The sequence below is a fragment of the Jaculus jaculus genome, chromosome 11 (assembly GCF_020740685.1).
Source record: "Jaculus jaculus isolate mJacJac1 chromosome 11, mJacJac1.mat.Y.cur, whole genome shotgun sequence".
Lineage (NCBI taxonomy): Eukaryota > Metazoa > Chordata > Mammalia > Rodentia > Dipodidae > Jaculus > Jaculus jaculus.
In genome coordinates, this window is record NC_059112.1 from 28,868,242 (window position 1) to 28,886,305 (window position 18,064).

General features: G+C 38.5%; 1 protein-coding gene across 3 annotated transcripts in view; it reads left to right on the plus strand.

Annotated features, from left to right (window-relative positions):
* The window catches only part of Arap2 (ArfGAP with RhoGAP domain, ankyrin repeat and PH domain 2), a 186,519-nt gene that overhangs the window by 149,036 nt on the left and 19,419 nt on the right, over window positions 1-18,064 (plus strand). For all 3 annotated transcript variants that reach the window (XM_004656108.2, XM_045130025.1, XM_045130023.1), the window contains 2 exons: window positions 3,672-3,800; window positions 11,743-11,870. In XM_004656108.2, the coding sequence (XP_004656165.2) occupies window positions 3,672-3,800; window positions 11,743-11,870 (257 nt within the window). The remainder of the gene's footprint in view (window positions 1-3,671; window positions 3,801-11,742; window positions 11,871-18,064) is intronic.

The following is an 18,064-nucleotide window of genomic DNA, read 5'->3' on the forward strand; positions in this document are numbered from 1 at the left end:
AATTTGACACTTAGAATTTGATGATTAGAAAAATCCTAACTTTTTTGTTTTTATTAAAAAAAAAACCCTTTGCCATTAGTGCAACAGGTGTTCTTTCTGGTTAAAAAAAGAATAGCTCCCCTTCTGAACAAGGGAGGTCAGTTTCATTCTTTGCTCATCTGTAATGTAGCCAGTAAGAACTGTTGATTTTCATAAATGCCCTCATACCAAATGGCCATGTGCACCATGTAACCTTCATGGTACACAGCTGTAAGGGTAGTCTTTATAAAATATGTGTACGAATTGATATTCTAACAATGTTTGTTGAGTCAGTCAATTTTCATGCCTCTTACTTCATTCTTGAAGTAGAAATTAATGTCATTTTACAATATGTCATTTGACAGTCTAAAAATATTGAACTTTTCATTCCATTTTTCAGCTTTTCTCTTTATCTAGGAAAGAAGGCATGTAAGACTTTCATCTTCTACAGATGAGGATAATATACTGTTTTTTTAACCAAAATCAGTTATATGCTCATTGATAATCCTCAGTGTCTGCTGTGATACATTTTGTTATAATTAAGAACAGTACTTCTTTCCCTGTGGTATCTACTTGTAACAGTATGTAATTAGGATACCACTTAATATAAATGTTCTGACGATTGGAAGTCTCATTACCAATTTAATTGTGTAATAAAAAGAGTATGAGATTTTATTCGAGGCCACACACCCTAGTCTAGCTCAGGCTGGTATGCCTACGTTGCCAAGCTGACAGCTCTGTCACCCTTTTATGTAGTGCAGAGCACTGAAATTGCTGCCATGTTCTTACCATCTTCTCTCAAAAGCTAGGAAAGTGAAGGAGAGAGGGTAAACGAACGATTATTTTTTAACTTTACTTTCATTGCCTTGCTCAGGAGTCAAACATATCTTAGTGAATTGGTCATTTGTTCCCAAACATTACATAGGAGAAGGCTTCATGGGAGATTTTCCTACCTGATTAAAATACAATAAGGATTGTCCTAAAATTTTAGGGGTTTAAAGTCAGGAAGATTTAGGGTACAAATCTCTGTTCCTTGCCTTAACCATTTAAGTGGCAAAGCAAAAGACAGGTCCTGTGATGATCAGGTTTTCACTCATGTAAAATACGAGCATCAGTAACTACCTATATTGAAGAGTCTGTGAGAACTTAATCTGATAACAGATATGCATATAATATATGGTATAGTTGTCATTCTAGAAGTAATAATCATTAATGGGATCAACAGTTTCTTAGGGCTTTCAAGTAGTAGAATCAAGAATGTTCCACTTGAGAAGGAAGTTTTATACATTTAAATACTTCTAACTCCAATAATATAAAAATCGGCTATTAGATTAGTATGGTTAATCAATAATTCAATTATAAGTTTGACAAATTATGGATGGTTCTAACCTTTGCACCCACTTTGAAAATTCCTCAAAGGACAGCAAAATTGATATACAAAAAAAAAGTTTGCCTAGTTTTATAAGAAATTATATTTTGTCTGATCATCTGTTATTTCCTATTAATTTATGAACTATAAATTTATAAAATATTTCATTCCTGAAATATTTATTGAATATAAATTAAGTACTCAGAGCTGTGTTGTGTATGGGAAATACATTAGTGCATTGAAACACAGAGTTACCTTCAGGATGTACGGATATTGACCTTTTTATAACAGTCATAATGATAATAAGTAGGCTTTCTATAGTAGGAACAGAGTCAAGACCTGGATTTTACTTTATGACTAGGAAGCAAAAACCTCGTAACTTATACTGGAAGCATGAAACGTGTTCTCTTCTTTTGTGGGTGTGGGGTTTTTCACAGCTTCGTACTTCTTGAGGGGTGTTGTATTAGCAAGGGAGCCAGAATTAGGAAGGATATGATGCATTTGTTCCATTCTACTTGTGATTTTATCATCAGTTTCAATATCCTGTGTGTCATCCAAGTACCTTAGACTTGCTCCTTCTGTTCTTTAGTAATATTACTGTATTAGCTATACACATATCTTAAGTGTGTGTGCTGTTGGGAGGTACTAAAGGAGGCAGCTCCACTGACATATGGCTGCGGTGTTAGCAAGGCAACATCCGCTTCCTCATGTCAGGGCTGCTGCTCTTGCTGCCTAAATTGTACCATTTTCAGTGTACTATAAAAAGATTTGAGTAATTTTCCCAGCATTGGCTTCCATGCTGACATTTTTATTAACTGATTGGCATATTTTAATCTGTAAAAAGAACTTCCCTGTGAAGGTTGGATTACAATTATAAATCCTTTTTTTTTTTTTTTTTTTTTTTTTTTTTTTTTTTTTTTTGCTTTTTCGAGGTAGGGTCTCACTCTGGCCCACGCTGACCTGGAATTAACTCTGTAGTCTCAGGGTGGCCTTGAACTCATGGCAGTCCTCCTACCTCTGCCTTCTGACTGCTGGGATTAAAGGCGTGCGCCACCACGCCCGGCTTATATATCTTTTTTTTTAATTCCATGTTAAGAATATGATATACTTAGCCGGGCGTGGTGGCGCACGCCTTTAATCCCAGCAATCGGGAGGCAGAGGTAGGAGGATCGCTGTGAGTTCGAGGCCACCCTGTGACTACAGAGTTAATTCCAGGTCAGCGTGGGCCAGAGTGAGACCCTACCTCGAAAAAGCAAAAAAAAAAAAAAAAAAAGAATATGATATACTTGTCTAAAACAAATATATATTAATGAAGATTCATCAGTAAGAAATCTCTAAGCTGTCACTATTTCTTGCTGATAGGCCTGTTGTATTAACAATGAATGTCTAACATGACCATAGTGTTTCTAACTGATATTTCTTGCTAATGGTTAAAAATGATCACTCAGTGTTATTTCTTAATTATTTTCAAAGTTTTCTGGATAGCATTATTTTAGATTTCATGTTCATTCACTATAAGAATACCAGCTATAAATTATTCATTATTATTCATTTGAAATTTTAAAATCTAATATTATTGGGATAAACAAAAGATTTGTTCATACCTATTAATATTGGAAAAGATAAATTTTATTAGGACTTTTAAAAGTTATTTAATTAGATATGCAAACCAGGAATGTTATCTAAATGAAAAAGAAGTGAGACTAAGAGACATGGTCATTGTACTAAGGGTAGAATTTTGAGATTTTTATCTAAGGAAAAGCACTTATGAATTCCAAAATGTTACATAGTATTCTTCCTTTGTATGATGTTTTAGGGGCTCTGATTTGTGGTTCTTGTGCTATTATTCTTTAATGAAAAATATAATATGGATCTAGGGAGTTGACTCAGCAGTTAAAAATGCTTGTCTGCAAAGCTCAGGTTCAATTCTCCAGCACCCACATAAAGCTGAGTACAAAGTGGCTCATTCATCTCTGATGTCAGCTGACCCACAACGGTGTTTTGCAGTTTGGCAGTTTGCTTTGCAGTGGCGAGATTCTGTCTCAAGGAAGGTGGAAACACATACCTCGAAATTGTTTTCTGACCTCAGCATGCGTTCTTCAGCCAGTTCACCTGCACACCCCATACACACATTTACAAATATGAATGGTTTTAAATAATTTTTATCAACTATGTAGATTGAACGTATACCTTTTCAAATGGATTTTTTAATTTGTAATCATCATAAAAACGCCTTCATTTTTTTTTCCTTGTAATTGGTATGCGTGTGTGTGTGTTTTTCCAGAGCGTCCCCTCCACTATACGGAGAACGTGTTGGAGCCGGTGCTTCGGTGGAGTTCCCTCGCTGAGCCTGGCAGTGCTTACCTTGTAGTGAAGAGATTCTTAACCATTGACATGGTTAAACAGTGCCGAGGTAGGTGCCCTTACTTCACATTGCAAAGTTCAAGTGGCTGAGTGGTAGTTATTAAGACATAAGTGGTGTTTGAAAGTGGGAAAATGAGTCAATACGCAGTGTGATTACGCAGTCTTGCGAGGAAGAGAAATTGCTAGCATGTCGCAAGTGTTGTAATAATTGGGTGATTTGACAGCACCAAGTTAAAGTCCCAGGAAGAGTGGCTCGCCGTGTTAAGTGGTGTTTACCTCACTTGTGGCTGTTCACATTCCAGGTTTTGCACCAGTAATGAGTCTTTGTGAAAGAGGTTTATATTTGGATGTTGTCTGTCCATTCCAGAAACACATGTTATATTGACTCTAAGACTGAGTATTCTTTGCTGTGGTCTGGTCCTAGTGTGAGGCTTATGTGGATAAACACATATCAAAAATTAGACCTTAAAAGATTATAATAGAAGGCATGATTTTATGCACATGGGAATTGGGCATCTCAGAGCAGGGATGTTTCTCAGTGCTATTCATCTTTGGGGAAATAAAAATCAGGATTGTACAGACAGAACTGATGAGAACAATGTGAGTGAAGTCATTGCATGTCTGAAGGCAAGACTCGCACAGTTCCAAGCTGTACCTTGACTCTCTCTTCATGTGGGAGGATGGTGTTCCCAGTATCCACCATGTTATCTAGATGTCCCTGAGTGGTGCTTCTGTTGGGAAGGCATCACCAGCTCTACAGTCTAGGTGGAGCATCCTGCATAGGAACAGGCGGAGGAAAGGGCCGCAGGTTTAAAAGGTTGTGTTAGACGTTTCCATGAGGCATTCTGTAGAGTGAAATGCCAGCAGATTTTGGCTATGCCATTTTATTTCTTTCAATCCTCAGAGATGGAAGCTTCAAAGCGAACGCCTATCCCTGAGCTGCCATTGCTTCGTTTGCCCATCTCCCATGCATGCAGCTGAAAGATTCCACTACCCATATATGCTTCTACTAGGAAAGTTAGGCTACATCCAAGAAAGAAACTGAGATGGTAGGGTGGTACAATGTCTAACCATTTATTAGCAAAAACAAAAAAGTCAAACAGGAATCATCTCAGGAAGTTTTGTGCCTCAAAGCAAGAAAAAAAAAAAAAAAAGAATGATAGGGCTGGAGAGATGGCTTAGCGGTTAAGCGCTTGCCTGTGAAGCCTAAGGACCCCGGTTCGAGGCTCGGTTCCCCAGGTCCCACGTTAGCCAGATGCACAAGGGGGCGCACGCGTCTGGAGTTCGTTTGCAGAGGCTGGAAGCCCTGGCGCGCCCATTCTCTCTCTCTCCCTCTATCTGTCTTTCTCTCTGTGTCTGTTGCTCTCAAATAAATAAATTAAAAAAATATATTTAAAAAAATGATATAAAAAGTTTCCCACTTTTAAAGCTCTTTAAATTCTGTCTTAGCATCCCAGTAGAAATCAGCATTTTGAAAGCAAGGGTCATTAGATGCAGCAACGCTTTTTCTCTCAATAACAACTAGCTGAGGTAACATCCTGTGAGATAAAGTTGGCACAAGGGGTGTAGGCCAGTGGTTCATGCTTTGCATGTCACAAGGCTCTGAGTTCAATCTTCAGTGCCAAAAATAAAATAAAATAAAGTAGCATTATTTGGCATTCCTTGCAAACTGCCCATTTCTTCCCTTAATATTAAATACTCAGATACCCCAAATTTTACTGTGTTTGATGTCTCGATCTCTATATCACTATGCTTATGTCTACCTCTTGGCATCTATCCTATATGTATAGACATTTATGTGATATATGTTTCATTAATTCTATGATAGTTTTTTTCATGTGATAAATTATAACATTGAAATCTATTTAACATAATGCTGTCATCACTGTCTAATTTAAGAATCTTATAGGCTGGGTGTGGTGGCACACGCCTTTAATCCCAGCACTCGGGAGGCAGAGGTAGGAGGATTGCCGTGAGTTCGAGGCCACCCTGAGACTACATAGTGAATTCCAGGTCAGCCTGAGCCAGAGTGAGACCCTACCTTGAAAAACCAAAATAATAATAATAATGATTATTATTATTATTATTTTATAGTACAAGAAGTATTTGATCTGGGCTGGAGAGATGGCTTAGCGGTTAAGCGCTTGCCTGTGAAGCCTAAGGACCCCGGTTCGAGGCTCAGTTCCCCAGGTCCCATGTTAGCCAGATGCACAAAGGGGCGCACACGTCTGGAGTTCGTTTGCAGAGGCTGGAAGCCCTGGCGCACCCATTCTCTCTCTCTCCCTCTATCTGTCTTTCTCTCTGTGTCTGTCGCTCTCAAATAAATAAATAAATAATTTTTTAAAAAAGAAGTATTTGATCTAGTTTAAGGGCTTTAATTTTTTTCATCTCTCTTTATCTCTGTATTATAAATGCAGATACTATAAGAATGGGTTTTAGAATAATACAGCATTTAATTTCTACTCATTCTTGTAAGGTAATGAGATAACTTAGTTCACTTTTATAGAAGTATATTGGCGGAAAATAATTATCTCTTGCCACTACTTAAAAACTCAATTCTATGTATTTCTAAACAGCATTTTATTCCTAAGAAACATTTGTTTCATTGTCATTATTGTAATTAGGAGTTAATTAACTTGAAAAGAAAGATAATAGTTTTCAAATTTCATTTCTGCACTTTAGAATGAAAGCAGAGACATTGAGATAGGAATAATCAAGCATCATTTAAGTTACTGTTGCTTCACCATTTCTATCACATGTAAGCTCTAAAGTTAGCCTTCTGTAAGCTTCAAAATGAATAATTTTATGTCACTAAATCTTTTCTCATCACTACATTTCTTTAAAATTATCCCTAGAAAACTTCACTTGTAAGAATCAAATCTTAATGATTGTAACAAGGAAAAGCCTTGTGAACACAGCTGACTGGCAACCCCCGAGCAGGCCCTGCGTTTCTAAACTTGGGTTGCTGCATATGACATGTGCTTTCCAATTAAGTTCACCTTAGAATCAAACAAGTAAAAGCATCACTGCCTTTTAGCAAATTTGTACCTGGTAAGTTGAGTCCATTATTCTGAATAGACAAAAAAGAACTTCTGTCAAATGTTACTAATATGTAAACCAGCCTGGCTGAAGTTGTTCGCATGCAACTCCCCATGAGCTCTTCTTGGAGCCAGAGATAGGGACAAAGTTGACTTTTATGCCTCTCTCACTTCAAGGAAAATTGTCCTGCAAAGTTATGATGGTGCTGGATTGTCACTATGGACTATAAGCACCTGGATATTTTCTGATAAGTATAATTCTATAGGGAGGAAACCAGTTGCCCAGTTTTAAGTTATTTTGTTTCTTGCAGGGATCTACAACAGAAAATATAAAGGATTGTTAGGCATTTTCTTTACCTACAGGGAAAAACATCCAAGTGTCAAAGCCTGTTTAACTTAGTGCTACAAATACAGCATGTGATGAATGACTCTTGTAAACCAGAATGTTTATTCGGAGCCTTCAAACACAGAGAAAGAGTTCTACTTTGTCATCACCAGCGTCTCCTCTAACACTGTGTCTCCCAGGCCAGGAAATATTCTCTGGTTGTTGTGGTTCCAGTGGAGAAGATAGAATTATCTGTTAATAATAAGGCACCTACATTCTAATTATAGCATATTTGCTTTTCTAACTTTTCAGATAACTGCTGTGAGCCACAACTTTCACATTTGTAGATGGGATAACATTTTCTCCTTCCTATGTTGTAAAGTTGTACCCTCCAAAGTATTACTTTTGTATTTATTAAAAGTGTACTGAAAACTATACCCCAATTTAATATAACAAATATATCACTTGTAGCCGGGCATGGTGGCTCATGCCTTTAATCCCAGCACTTGGGAGGCAAAGGTAGTAAGATCACCATGAGTTAGTTTGAGGCCACCCTGTGACTACATAATGAATTCCAGGTCAGCCTGGGCTAGAGTAAAACCCTACCTCGAAAAACCAAAAAAAAAAAAAGTATCACTTGTTACATTACCTTTTTGTTGTTTTTTTGAGGTAGGGTCTTTCTCTAGCCCAGGCTGACCTGGAATTTAACGTGTAGTCTCAGGGTGGCCTTGGCCTTGAACTCATTCTCCGATTCTCCTACCTCTGCCTCCCAAATCCTTTGATTAAAGGCATGCATCACCACGCTTGGCACATTAACTATTTTTTTTTCAAATTTTTTATTTATTTATTTGAGAGCGACAGACACAGAGAGAAAGACAGATAGAGGGAGAGAGAGAGAATGGGCGCGCCAGGGCTTCCAGCCTCTGCAAACGAACTCCAGACGCATGCGCCCCCTTGTGCATCTGGCTAACGTGGGACCTGGGGAACCGAGCCTCGAATCGGGGTCCTTAGGCTTCACAGGCAAGCGCTTAACCGCTAAGCCATCTCTCCAGCCCACATTAACTATTTTGAAACAACTTACTGAAACTCATAGAAACATTGTTTCCTGTTTTCTTAGTTTACACAAAATAATTGCCTAATATAATTCAAGAGTACCTTTTAGTTTTCTTGCCTAGAAACTATGAAAATTAGGTGCTCTTGTCACTAAGTGGATTGCACATAAAAGAACAGAGGTCACAGTTACTGTCTGTTTTGTACCCATGCTGGGCCAGTTCTTGCCCCACCCTGTCGCCTCTCTCCTTTCCCCGCTCCTCTCCACTTCAGAACGATATGCTTACGTAGCCCTTTCCTTTCTGTCCTCTCACCAGTCCTGTCAGTTAAGAAACTGGGTCATACAGACGTTCTGTAGCTCCATAAGGGGACGAAATGGCAAGCGGAGTAGCAGGGATTAGAATCAGGATTTCTCTCAGTCCAGCCGTTGTGCCCTGTCCTGAACCACTATCCTGCTATCCAGGGTAAATCAGACAGTAGGTCTGTATTCATAAACTCATTCTGTAAGCATCACACTGTCTCTTTCTTTGCCATCATTATCCCCACCATGCCCCGCCCAACCTCAAGCAGTTGTTTTATTAGGAATAGGGGCTGCCTGTTGGGCACTGCTGTTTTTCTGTAAAACCTGAGATTATGTAATACTTTGGAAAATCTAATTTTTGATCTAGTACAGATTCAGTTTCATAATCTGTTTATGTTCTATTTGAATATACCTTGCTACTGTGTTTTTTCTATGCATATATTTTTGTTTTCTTTTTGCAGAATTGGACATTGAAACCTGCCTCCAAGGCAAATATTCTGTCTCTCTACTATACATCCAGTTCTTATCCATGTGATCGTAGAGGTTTTTTTAATTATAAAATAATAGCTCAGAATACTAGAAGCAGCCTCTTTCTATTCTAAATATTTTTTTCTCTAAACTGCAGCCTAGCTGTGATCAAAAAGGGGGGCTGGGTAAATGGCTCAGCAGTTAAAGGCACTTGTTTTCAAAGTCTTTCAAAAGTTCAAGTCACCAGTATCCTTGTAAAGGCAGATGCACAAAGTGGTGCATGTGTCTGAATTTCACTCGCAGAGGCAGGAGGATCTGGTGTGCCCACGCTTGTGTGTTTTCTTTTTTCTCTCTCTTACACGCCCCCTTTTCTCAGTCTCTCTTACAAATAAACAAAAACATTAAAACCCCATGGGTTATCTTTTTCTCTTCCTCTTTTACTTTTCCCTTGTTTTCCTTCCTATAATTTTTTAAATGAATATATCACCATGCCTGGGCCATATTTAGATGTGACATCCATCTATTGGTTGGATCAACAGGACCTGGAAATTTTTGATAGAGGAAAGAGCAAGGGGTGTGGCTGAAAAGATGGCTTCTGTGTCATAAGGAATATCAGTGCCCTGAGGTCAGGCGGCAGAGGACTTTTGGCATCTAGAGGTATCCTTGTGTCATGGTGGAATGCAAGGATCGCAGAAATCTAGAGAAGTCTGAGGCCCAAAGCACGGCCCACAGCCAGAGTTCAGACGGGTGAAAGCTGAGCTGCAGCTAACCCTGAGAAGGCACGTGCCAAATGTGTCACTTCCACACTGACAGGTTAACACCGAGTTCAAGCCTGAGGTGCCCAGACAACCGATGTGGTGGAAACCACTGTGGTCACTGTCCTAGCTCCTGACCGTTACGGAGAAAAGGCACTCCTTGCTCAGGATGAGGTGGAGGGAGGGAGAAGGATAAGTGTAAGACCCCCTAACGTGGAGGGACCAGACTGGACTTGCTTGTGATTCATACAAAGTCACTACAATCCCCAACAAGGAAGGCCTCTTCAAAAAGGGGGCGTGGAGGAGAGAAAGGATGGTACCAACATGTGCTGTTTACATACTAAACATGTCCATATCCAATAAAAAAAAGGATTGTCTGAAGAGACAGGTGAATTTTTTTTTCTGGCTTAAACATGATAGAGTATCTACCTTACAACTAAGTTGTACCTTTTAAAACTATTTTGCCTGTTTTTAAACCAATAATATTAGAATTGTCTCTGTCTACTTTTCTATTGTACTAAATCAGTTATATCATTTAGTCCATCTGATATCTTCTAAGTTTCTTGCTATATGTCTTACACTTTTTCTTAGGTACAAAATATTTTAAAATATCCATATTAATTTGGCTTGACAGTAAGAGGATGCACCCGAAGATGAATTTTGGTGGTTTTCTGAGTAATCATTTTAAGTCACAGAATACTTAAAGAGCTTGTTAGTTTGGCAGTATGTCCAAACAGCAGGCTGCATGTCACTTGTCTTTGCACATGAGAACTGTAAGACTTGCTCCGGATGTTTGTTTGCAGTCAGGATCATACCTATACCTGGTTTTGCTCGTGGGGTCTTTTGCTATATTGAGTCATTCTGTGTTTACATCTGATTTATAAGTGGTTATTCCTCTTTTGAACCTGTTTTCTGATGTTGACTCCATGAAAAGTTTTCCCCAAAAAAACCTGAAATTTAAGAACATGAATGTGCATTAAAATTTGAACAAGCTTAAGACCAGGAAATAGCAAAGGTTTTTATCATGAAAATCATGTTCTTCCATACCTTTAGAATGGAAGCACATTGATTTATTTATGTATGGTAACTACAAACAAATTTAACATCCTACTAAAAAAGTGTTTTTATTACAATCAGCTCACCTGATTCTAACACTGACTTCATGACATAGAAGATACAAGTATTGTTAATTATATACCTTGCCAGTTTTACGTTTTTTACTATTTGTAGGATTTTTCTGATCACTAAAAAATTCTTGGATTTTTGGGTTAGAAGTCCTAAAGTTTTTCTTTTTCAGTTCTCTATTTGCATTGTTCATGCAAGCTAGTTCTGAAGAAGTATGTCAACTCTCTGTACAATTTTAAGTTGCTTGTTAGAGACATTAAAAATATGAAAAGGTGCATTTAACATGACTATTATATAAATATATTTTATGGAACCTTACATACTCAATCACCCCTTCAACCTGTAATGTACATTTAGAATACTGACTTTTTTCTCTCTCTCCTATCTTTTGAGATAGTATTTAAGATCTGAAATGTATTTTATACTCCCAGCACATCTTGGGTCAAAGATAGGACTCAGGCTGGAGAGATGGCTTAGCGGTTTAGCGCTTGCCTGTGACACCTAAGGACCCTGGTTCGAGGCTCGATTCCCCGGGACCCATGATAGCCAGATGCAGAAGGGGGCACACGTGTCTGGAGTTCGTTTGCAGTGGCTGGAAGCCCTGGCATGCCCATTCTCTCCCTCTCCCCCTCCCCCCCCCCGTAGCTCTCAATAAATAAATTAAATAAACAACAACAAAAGATAGGACTCTCACCACCTTTCACACGCTCACCAGCCATGGCTGCTCGGGTAGCAGTGGCAGGCAGGATTGCATGTGACAATCAGGAAGATACTGCCGACAGCGTTTAGAAACTCCCCTCAGGTGTGTGGAGGTAGAACAGTGCTTATCACTTTGTAGAATTAAAACTGAAAATACACAGGTGGCTCCTGTTATATCCCCACTAAATGAAAATGGACCCAACTTACAGAAGCAATGCTCTATTTTACAGAGAAAAGCAACAAGGAGGGAGTCTTGAGAATCAAAGAAGAGCCGTATAAAATACTGTCTGGGAATAAGTTTCAAGACCGGTATTGTGTTTTGCGAGATGGACATCTCTTTGTGTACAAGGATCCAAAGGTAATTGTATAGGAATTTGAATGTATTTGTGTGATTATTTGTGTTCTTACATGACACACTCTCAGCCAGCCATCTTTCAAGTCATTGCCTACAGTAAATAAAATGTGTGGTAAGGTGGTGTCTTCCTTCTAAGATATGGTGTCAGTACCCTGTAACTTACGTGAAATTTCATATAGCCTTTCTAAGCAGCTTAATTTCTTTAAGAAAGAAATTGACTTAAGCCTTGAAGAAAAGTTTAATTTGTGCTAATATAAACTACTGCATGTGTTAGCATCTTAGTCAATAAAATTAAGAGACTGTTTCATGCCCAAAAAGAGTTTTAAATTGAGTTAGTGGAAATTAGTGAAAAGCGGAATAAAAAGGCAAAAGCCCAAAGCTACAATATACGTAGTATCTTTCCTGTTTTTTGAATAAGTTGTCATATCATTTCATTGACTCTTTAAGATTATTCCCTGTAAGACTCTCCTATAGGCTTTTATTAAAGAAACGTGGAATAGCAGGAGGAACAAGAGATAGATAAAGAAACAGGGAACTGGATAAAAGATGTAGCCACAAGAATGCTGCATTTGATATTAGAAAATCTCTTCTCTGCCAGGAGTTGGTGGTGTGACTGAGTACCCTAACATCTCAACCTCCATTTCCAAACCTGTAGTGTAATGATGATGGTGTGACTCCTGCAGACCCAACTGCATTAGTATTTAAACAAGGATCTGGGTAAAAGTGCTTTTGAACTGTGAAACATTTAGAGCTATATATTGTTATCCTAGCATACATACAAGGACACCACTAAGAATATGATTAGGTAAGTCCCATTTGTAACAAATGTTTTCATAGTAAACATTTGTGTCCCATGAAAAATGACTCATGTAGCGTATACTCAACAAGAAGTTGGCCAAATAAACATTTGGGCAAAGGCTTGAACATATTCCACATGAAGGAAATATTACACATGATTAATAAGCCATTGAACCAGAAGTTTTCAAAATTATTAGTCTTCATGAAATTAAAACTGTGTGGCACTATTGTACATCCTTCCGCACAGTTATAACCATGAGTTCACAACTCCAGTGCTGATAAGAATGTAGATGGATTGGAATTCTGATAAATAGTTGAGAGTAGGGGAAATGACAATAATGCATAGGATTGTTTAGCAGTTTTAAAACAAATTTATTCATGTGCTGGCTTGTAATGACTCAGTAATACTATTCCTTGTTATTTATGTCTCCAAAATACTTGAAAATGAATGTCCCTTGGCAGTTTTACTCATGACAGCTAAAGGTAGGAAACATTCCAGATGCCCACAGACAGCTCAGTGGTGTGTGAATACAACAGAATACTGCTCAGCAAGCACAGTGAAAGATTTCTAGTGTTTGCCTCAAGACTGCTGAATGTTCAAAACCTTGAGGATCAAAATAAACATGGCACCAAATCTCACCATTTACAGAAGCATGTGCTGATCAAAGTCAGGAAAATTTTGCCTAGGTTGGAGAGAAATGTAGTCAAGGAATCCCCAGAGGAAATGTCACTATAGTAGGCTCCTGGTGAACTACTCTGTCTGACCCAGTGGCCATGTGGACCACATGGTATAGTGTCTCTACTCTGAAATTTCACCAGGGCCAAGGCAGTTGTTTTGAATGCAGCAACATTTAGCAGGGCCTACATTTTCATATGCAACTATAACATTCTCTTCAGAAAACACCACTTAATGGACTTAAGTGACTGACATGTCACTGTGTTCTGCTGTGGAGGTGTACACAGAAGGACGAAAGTGAACACATCTCTTCATATATTATGAAGAAAATGCTGGCAGGCAGCTTCCCACAGCTCTATCTCCTGTTGAGTTTTCCACGTGCTGTAACTCTTTTACACCGTGTCCTGCCAGCACAAAAGCTGGTGTGAGCATCAATTCATCATAGTGGATTCTTCCTTTCTGTCTGTACTTCATTCGCCTTGTTCAGGGATGGTGGGACATCCAGGCAGGAAGCTATTAGAACACCCTTAGGGTTTGCATCCCGTGATCTTCACTCAGGAAGTTGTATTGTGCCCTGCCTCCATTATTCACCTGGGAGACCTAAAGAGAGTCTGCCTACGCAGTAAGTGCTCACTAGGTTTGACTCTACCTTCCACTGTTCAGTAGAAGAGTAGAGTTTGACTTATGTGAATGCTCCACATCAGATTTTAAGGTAGCATAACTGTAGGTATTTGTATGTGAAATTAAAGGCTAGATTTCACAGCTGATTACTGTATTGGCTAAAAATGAGCCAGGTTTAATTTTGTCTGGTTTTCTGCAAACCCTCTCTTTCTCTGCTCTAAATCATTGTTCTTCCATGCCTGTAATGCGGTGGTAAAGAGACATGTTTGCAGCTGAATGTCAACTTGGGATTTTTACAAATCAGCTTGAATATTTTGGTCCTACTAAGACCCTGGCATCTTCCATTGGGTCAACAGAAGGCCTGTGGAAACAGTTGTGTTCAGTGGTGGCAAGGATGACAGTGTAGTCACAATAGCCCCAACAAGCATTCAGTGGCAGTGGTGTGGGACACAGGTTGTACACCTTGCCCTTGGCTTATTTCATGCTGTTTACTAATAGCCCTATACAGTTAATGCTGTTATGATTCTTGCTTTGCACATGATGAAGTAGAGCCACCAAGACTATCAAGCTTACCCAAGATGATAAAACAACTGTGTTATATTTCAAGGCCTCTATGAGTGAATCTCCTAGAAATTTTAATTAGCTTGTATGACTTTAGCTTGCTATTTCTGCTGACAGAATTTTTCATTCATACAGTACTATGTTTCAGTGTAGGTGTATATACAGTTCATTTGCTTATAATACTTTCCCTCAAGCTGATTGGAACTCATGTCTGCCTCAGAGAAGCCAGTTCACGGACCAGTGACTCACTTAGATAGATAGTCTTTGGGAGATGAAGAATGTGTTGAAGGTTTTAAAAGCATTTTATGTATTTTGAAAGGATCATCCTTCTCTAAGAAAAATTATATAAATGGGTACTTAGTGATAGTCTCAAAAGCTTGTCTGAAAGATCAATCTTAAGGACACAGGATGCATCACTTTTAAATTACAGTGACCATAGGTATAAGAATGTTTAGTCAATAAGTGTTTGAATGTTTCATTTGTGCATTTATCAGAATGAATCAATGCCTCTGAGGCTTAAACTTTGACATTAAGAAAAGCAGATTATTTTTGTGAAACTCAACCTGCTATTGTTTCCACCAAAACTGTTAATTAAATATTTTTAGATTTGATTTACATAAAAGGTGAGAGGTTTCAAAGACTATTGTCATTATGCTGGAAATGGTGTTTTTAAAAAAAGCAAATGAATAAGGGGGTCCTTAACATTTGTACATACTAATAAGGAAAATTCTTTTTAGCCATAAGGAATAATTTTTAAGCATATTCATTTAATTGCCTTGGTTAAAAACTTCACTTGAAAATATAGTCAGTGAATAACACTTTACAAATTCCACAATAGTCTCTTCTATTGTATTTTTGGAGACGTTATTCAGAAATTAGACATGCCCAAAGAGAGAGGTATATATGCGAATAATAAGTTTATCTTACCTACTGAGATTTACTTGTATAGAAATTTCTGTTATCTTTACAGTCCTTCATTATGCACAGTCTCTTTGAATACTGACACACACAAGATTTCTTTCCCCAATTGTTAAGTCTTCACTCTTGTCATTAATATGTCATAAAATAATGGGTTTGCCTGTGAGGAGTAGCTTAGGGAATTCATCCTGTTATTTTAGAGTCAATCTATGACCCCGAAATGCTTAATAATGTAACTCTTGGAATTATCCATGTAAGTAGACTGAATGCTTTTGTCCTGTTCAAATGTTCCCTCTAACCCTGTGCTGCAGGCTTGGTACTGTGTCCCAGGGAAAAACCATCTAAACTATGGGGAAAACGATCAGCCTAAGGTGAAGGGTGAAACGTCTGATAGAGGTGAATGGGAATCACCTCTGTGGCTCTGTTCCTTGAATGTATCCCAAAGTGGTATATGTAACAACCATAGAAAACTATCTCACTATTGCATAACAGACAGTACAAAATATTAAAATGTTTCTCCTTAAAATTCAGCAAATTATGAGACCAAAAATTCAATATCCAAAGTCAGTTCTTAGTTGGGCTTAAAATAGAAAATATATGCTATCATAAAATAGCTTTACCAAGAAATAGCAGCTTATTTGAAGAAAACTACAGAACAAACTAAAGTGAACCTTAACTTTACTAACTAATACTTTTCAAACTCTAACCATTGTTTTTTTTTCTATTTATTTTACACATGCATACACACCACACACACACACATACACACACACACACACACACACACACACACACACGCACAGTATATATGTATTATCCCCTGGCCACCACTCCTTCCTCTTCAGGGTTATATTGATCACTGTGGAGTCATGAAGGTCTCAGTTAGTCCCTGTGGGGTAGTGAAGATCATGCCTCAGGTATTCCTACCTACTACTCTGGATTTCAGAATCTTTCCAGCTCCCTCTTCTGCAATGTTTCCTGAGCCATGGCAGGCCTTTTGGCAGTCTGATTTAGTATAGATTTATTTGTAGTCTCTGGATTTCTTCTTCCATAGGTTTTCATTATTCTAAGTGTCTGTTGTCAGTCTAGCAGTGAGAGCAGTATTCAGTCTCAGATTGCTCTGCAATTTCTCCTGGGCCCTGGCAGTTGTTGTGGAGGTGGAATGTCTCCAGGTGGGCAGGCAGTCAGGTCTCTTCTTGTCTTATCACTGGATCTAGGTTGTTCTCTTTACTCTGCCATATGTAAAATGAAACAGATTCTTGGACCAAACATGAGAGCTTCTTTAGATTAATTTCCTCCCCCCCCCCCCCCCGTGAGGGCCACCCATTCTGGGGGAAGTACTTCCTCCTTCAGTCAATCCTTCCTGGAAGCAACCACAGAGACCCACCCAAGAAGAATGCCTGCAAATTCTTAGCCAGATAAAATTGACAACTTAACTACCCCAGTAAGAAATTTGAAATGTTTTAGGGAATAAAAATAAAAGAGTTGTAAAGTATTTTCCAAAAATCATTAAGAAATGCAGCAAAGCTAAACAACTAAATATTATAATCCCCTTATAAAGTAAATATAGAGGGATGGCACCATTAAGTCATGTAAAAGAATTGTGTATCAGGATTTAATTTTACAAAACTGCTATGAAAAGTGCATTATTAATTATGGAAAATTGTCTACTAAATTGGAATGTAATGGTTGTCAACAAAAAAAAATGCTCTATTTAAATTTTTGTTTATATTGAGGTAGAGGTTTCCAGATTGCTAAAATAATGAAAAATAGGGCTAGGGACATTACTCAATGGTTAGGACACTTGTCTGCAGAGCCTAAAGACCTGAGTTTGATTCCCCAATTCCCACATAAAGCCAGATGCACAGAGTGGCACATGCATCTAGAGACCTTTTGCAGTCACTGGGAGCTTTGGTTCACGCATTCTCTCTGTCTCTCTCCTATCTCTTTCTGCTTGCAAATAAATTGAAAATAAATAAATAAAAGTAATCTGTACAACTTACAAGACCATGAAAATGTGCTTCATGCACTATTTTTGGAATGCTTTGAATTAAACGGTTGTTAAGAATGTCAAAACTGTGTGTGGTGGTGATGCAAGATTTTGTGTCCAGGGAAAGATTAAATTCCATAGAGATGCAAAGATTTTAGATGTGTGAACCACAACTCTTGGATTCGTATCTAAATTAACAAAGAACTGGAAAGATGGACTCTGGGAAGGGTAAATTCTGAGGTTTATTTTACAGAGGATCAAGATCAACGGCAAGGCTGGCTGGAAGAGTCAAGCCAGTAGGGCCTTAGCCCCCTGCCTGACTGGAAATGGGCAACAGATGTGAATGAATCTCCTTCACAGAGAAATCTTGATGTGGAGGGAAATGTCTCTCTAGGAAAGATACACACACACACACACACACACACAACAAAACATGAGATTCCAAACCAAGGTCCCCCTCCCATAAGACATCAGAGAGACCATATATGTAGAACTGCAATAGAGCGCTCAGAACAAGACTCATGTAGAAAACATGCAGGAAAACCACTCCCACAGAGAGGAAATCCTCTCGCTTCCCTCACCAAAGCAAGGACCGAGAGACCCAGGCTCCTGGGCAATGAAGAGCCAAGAGAT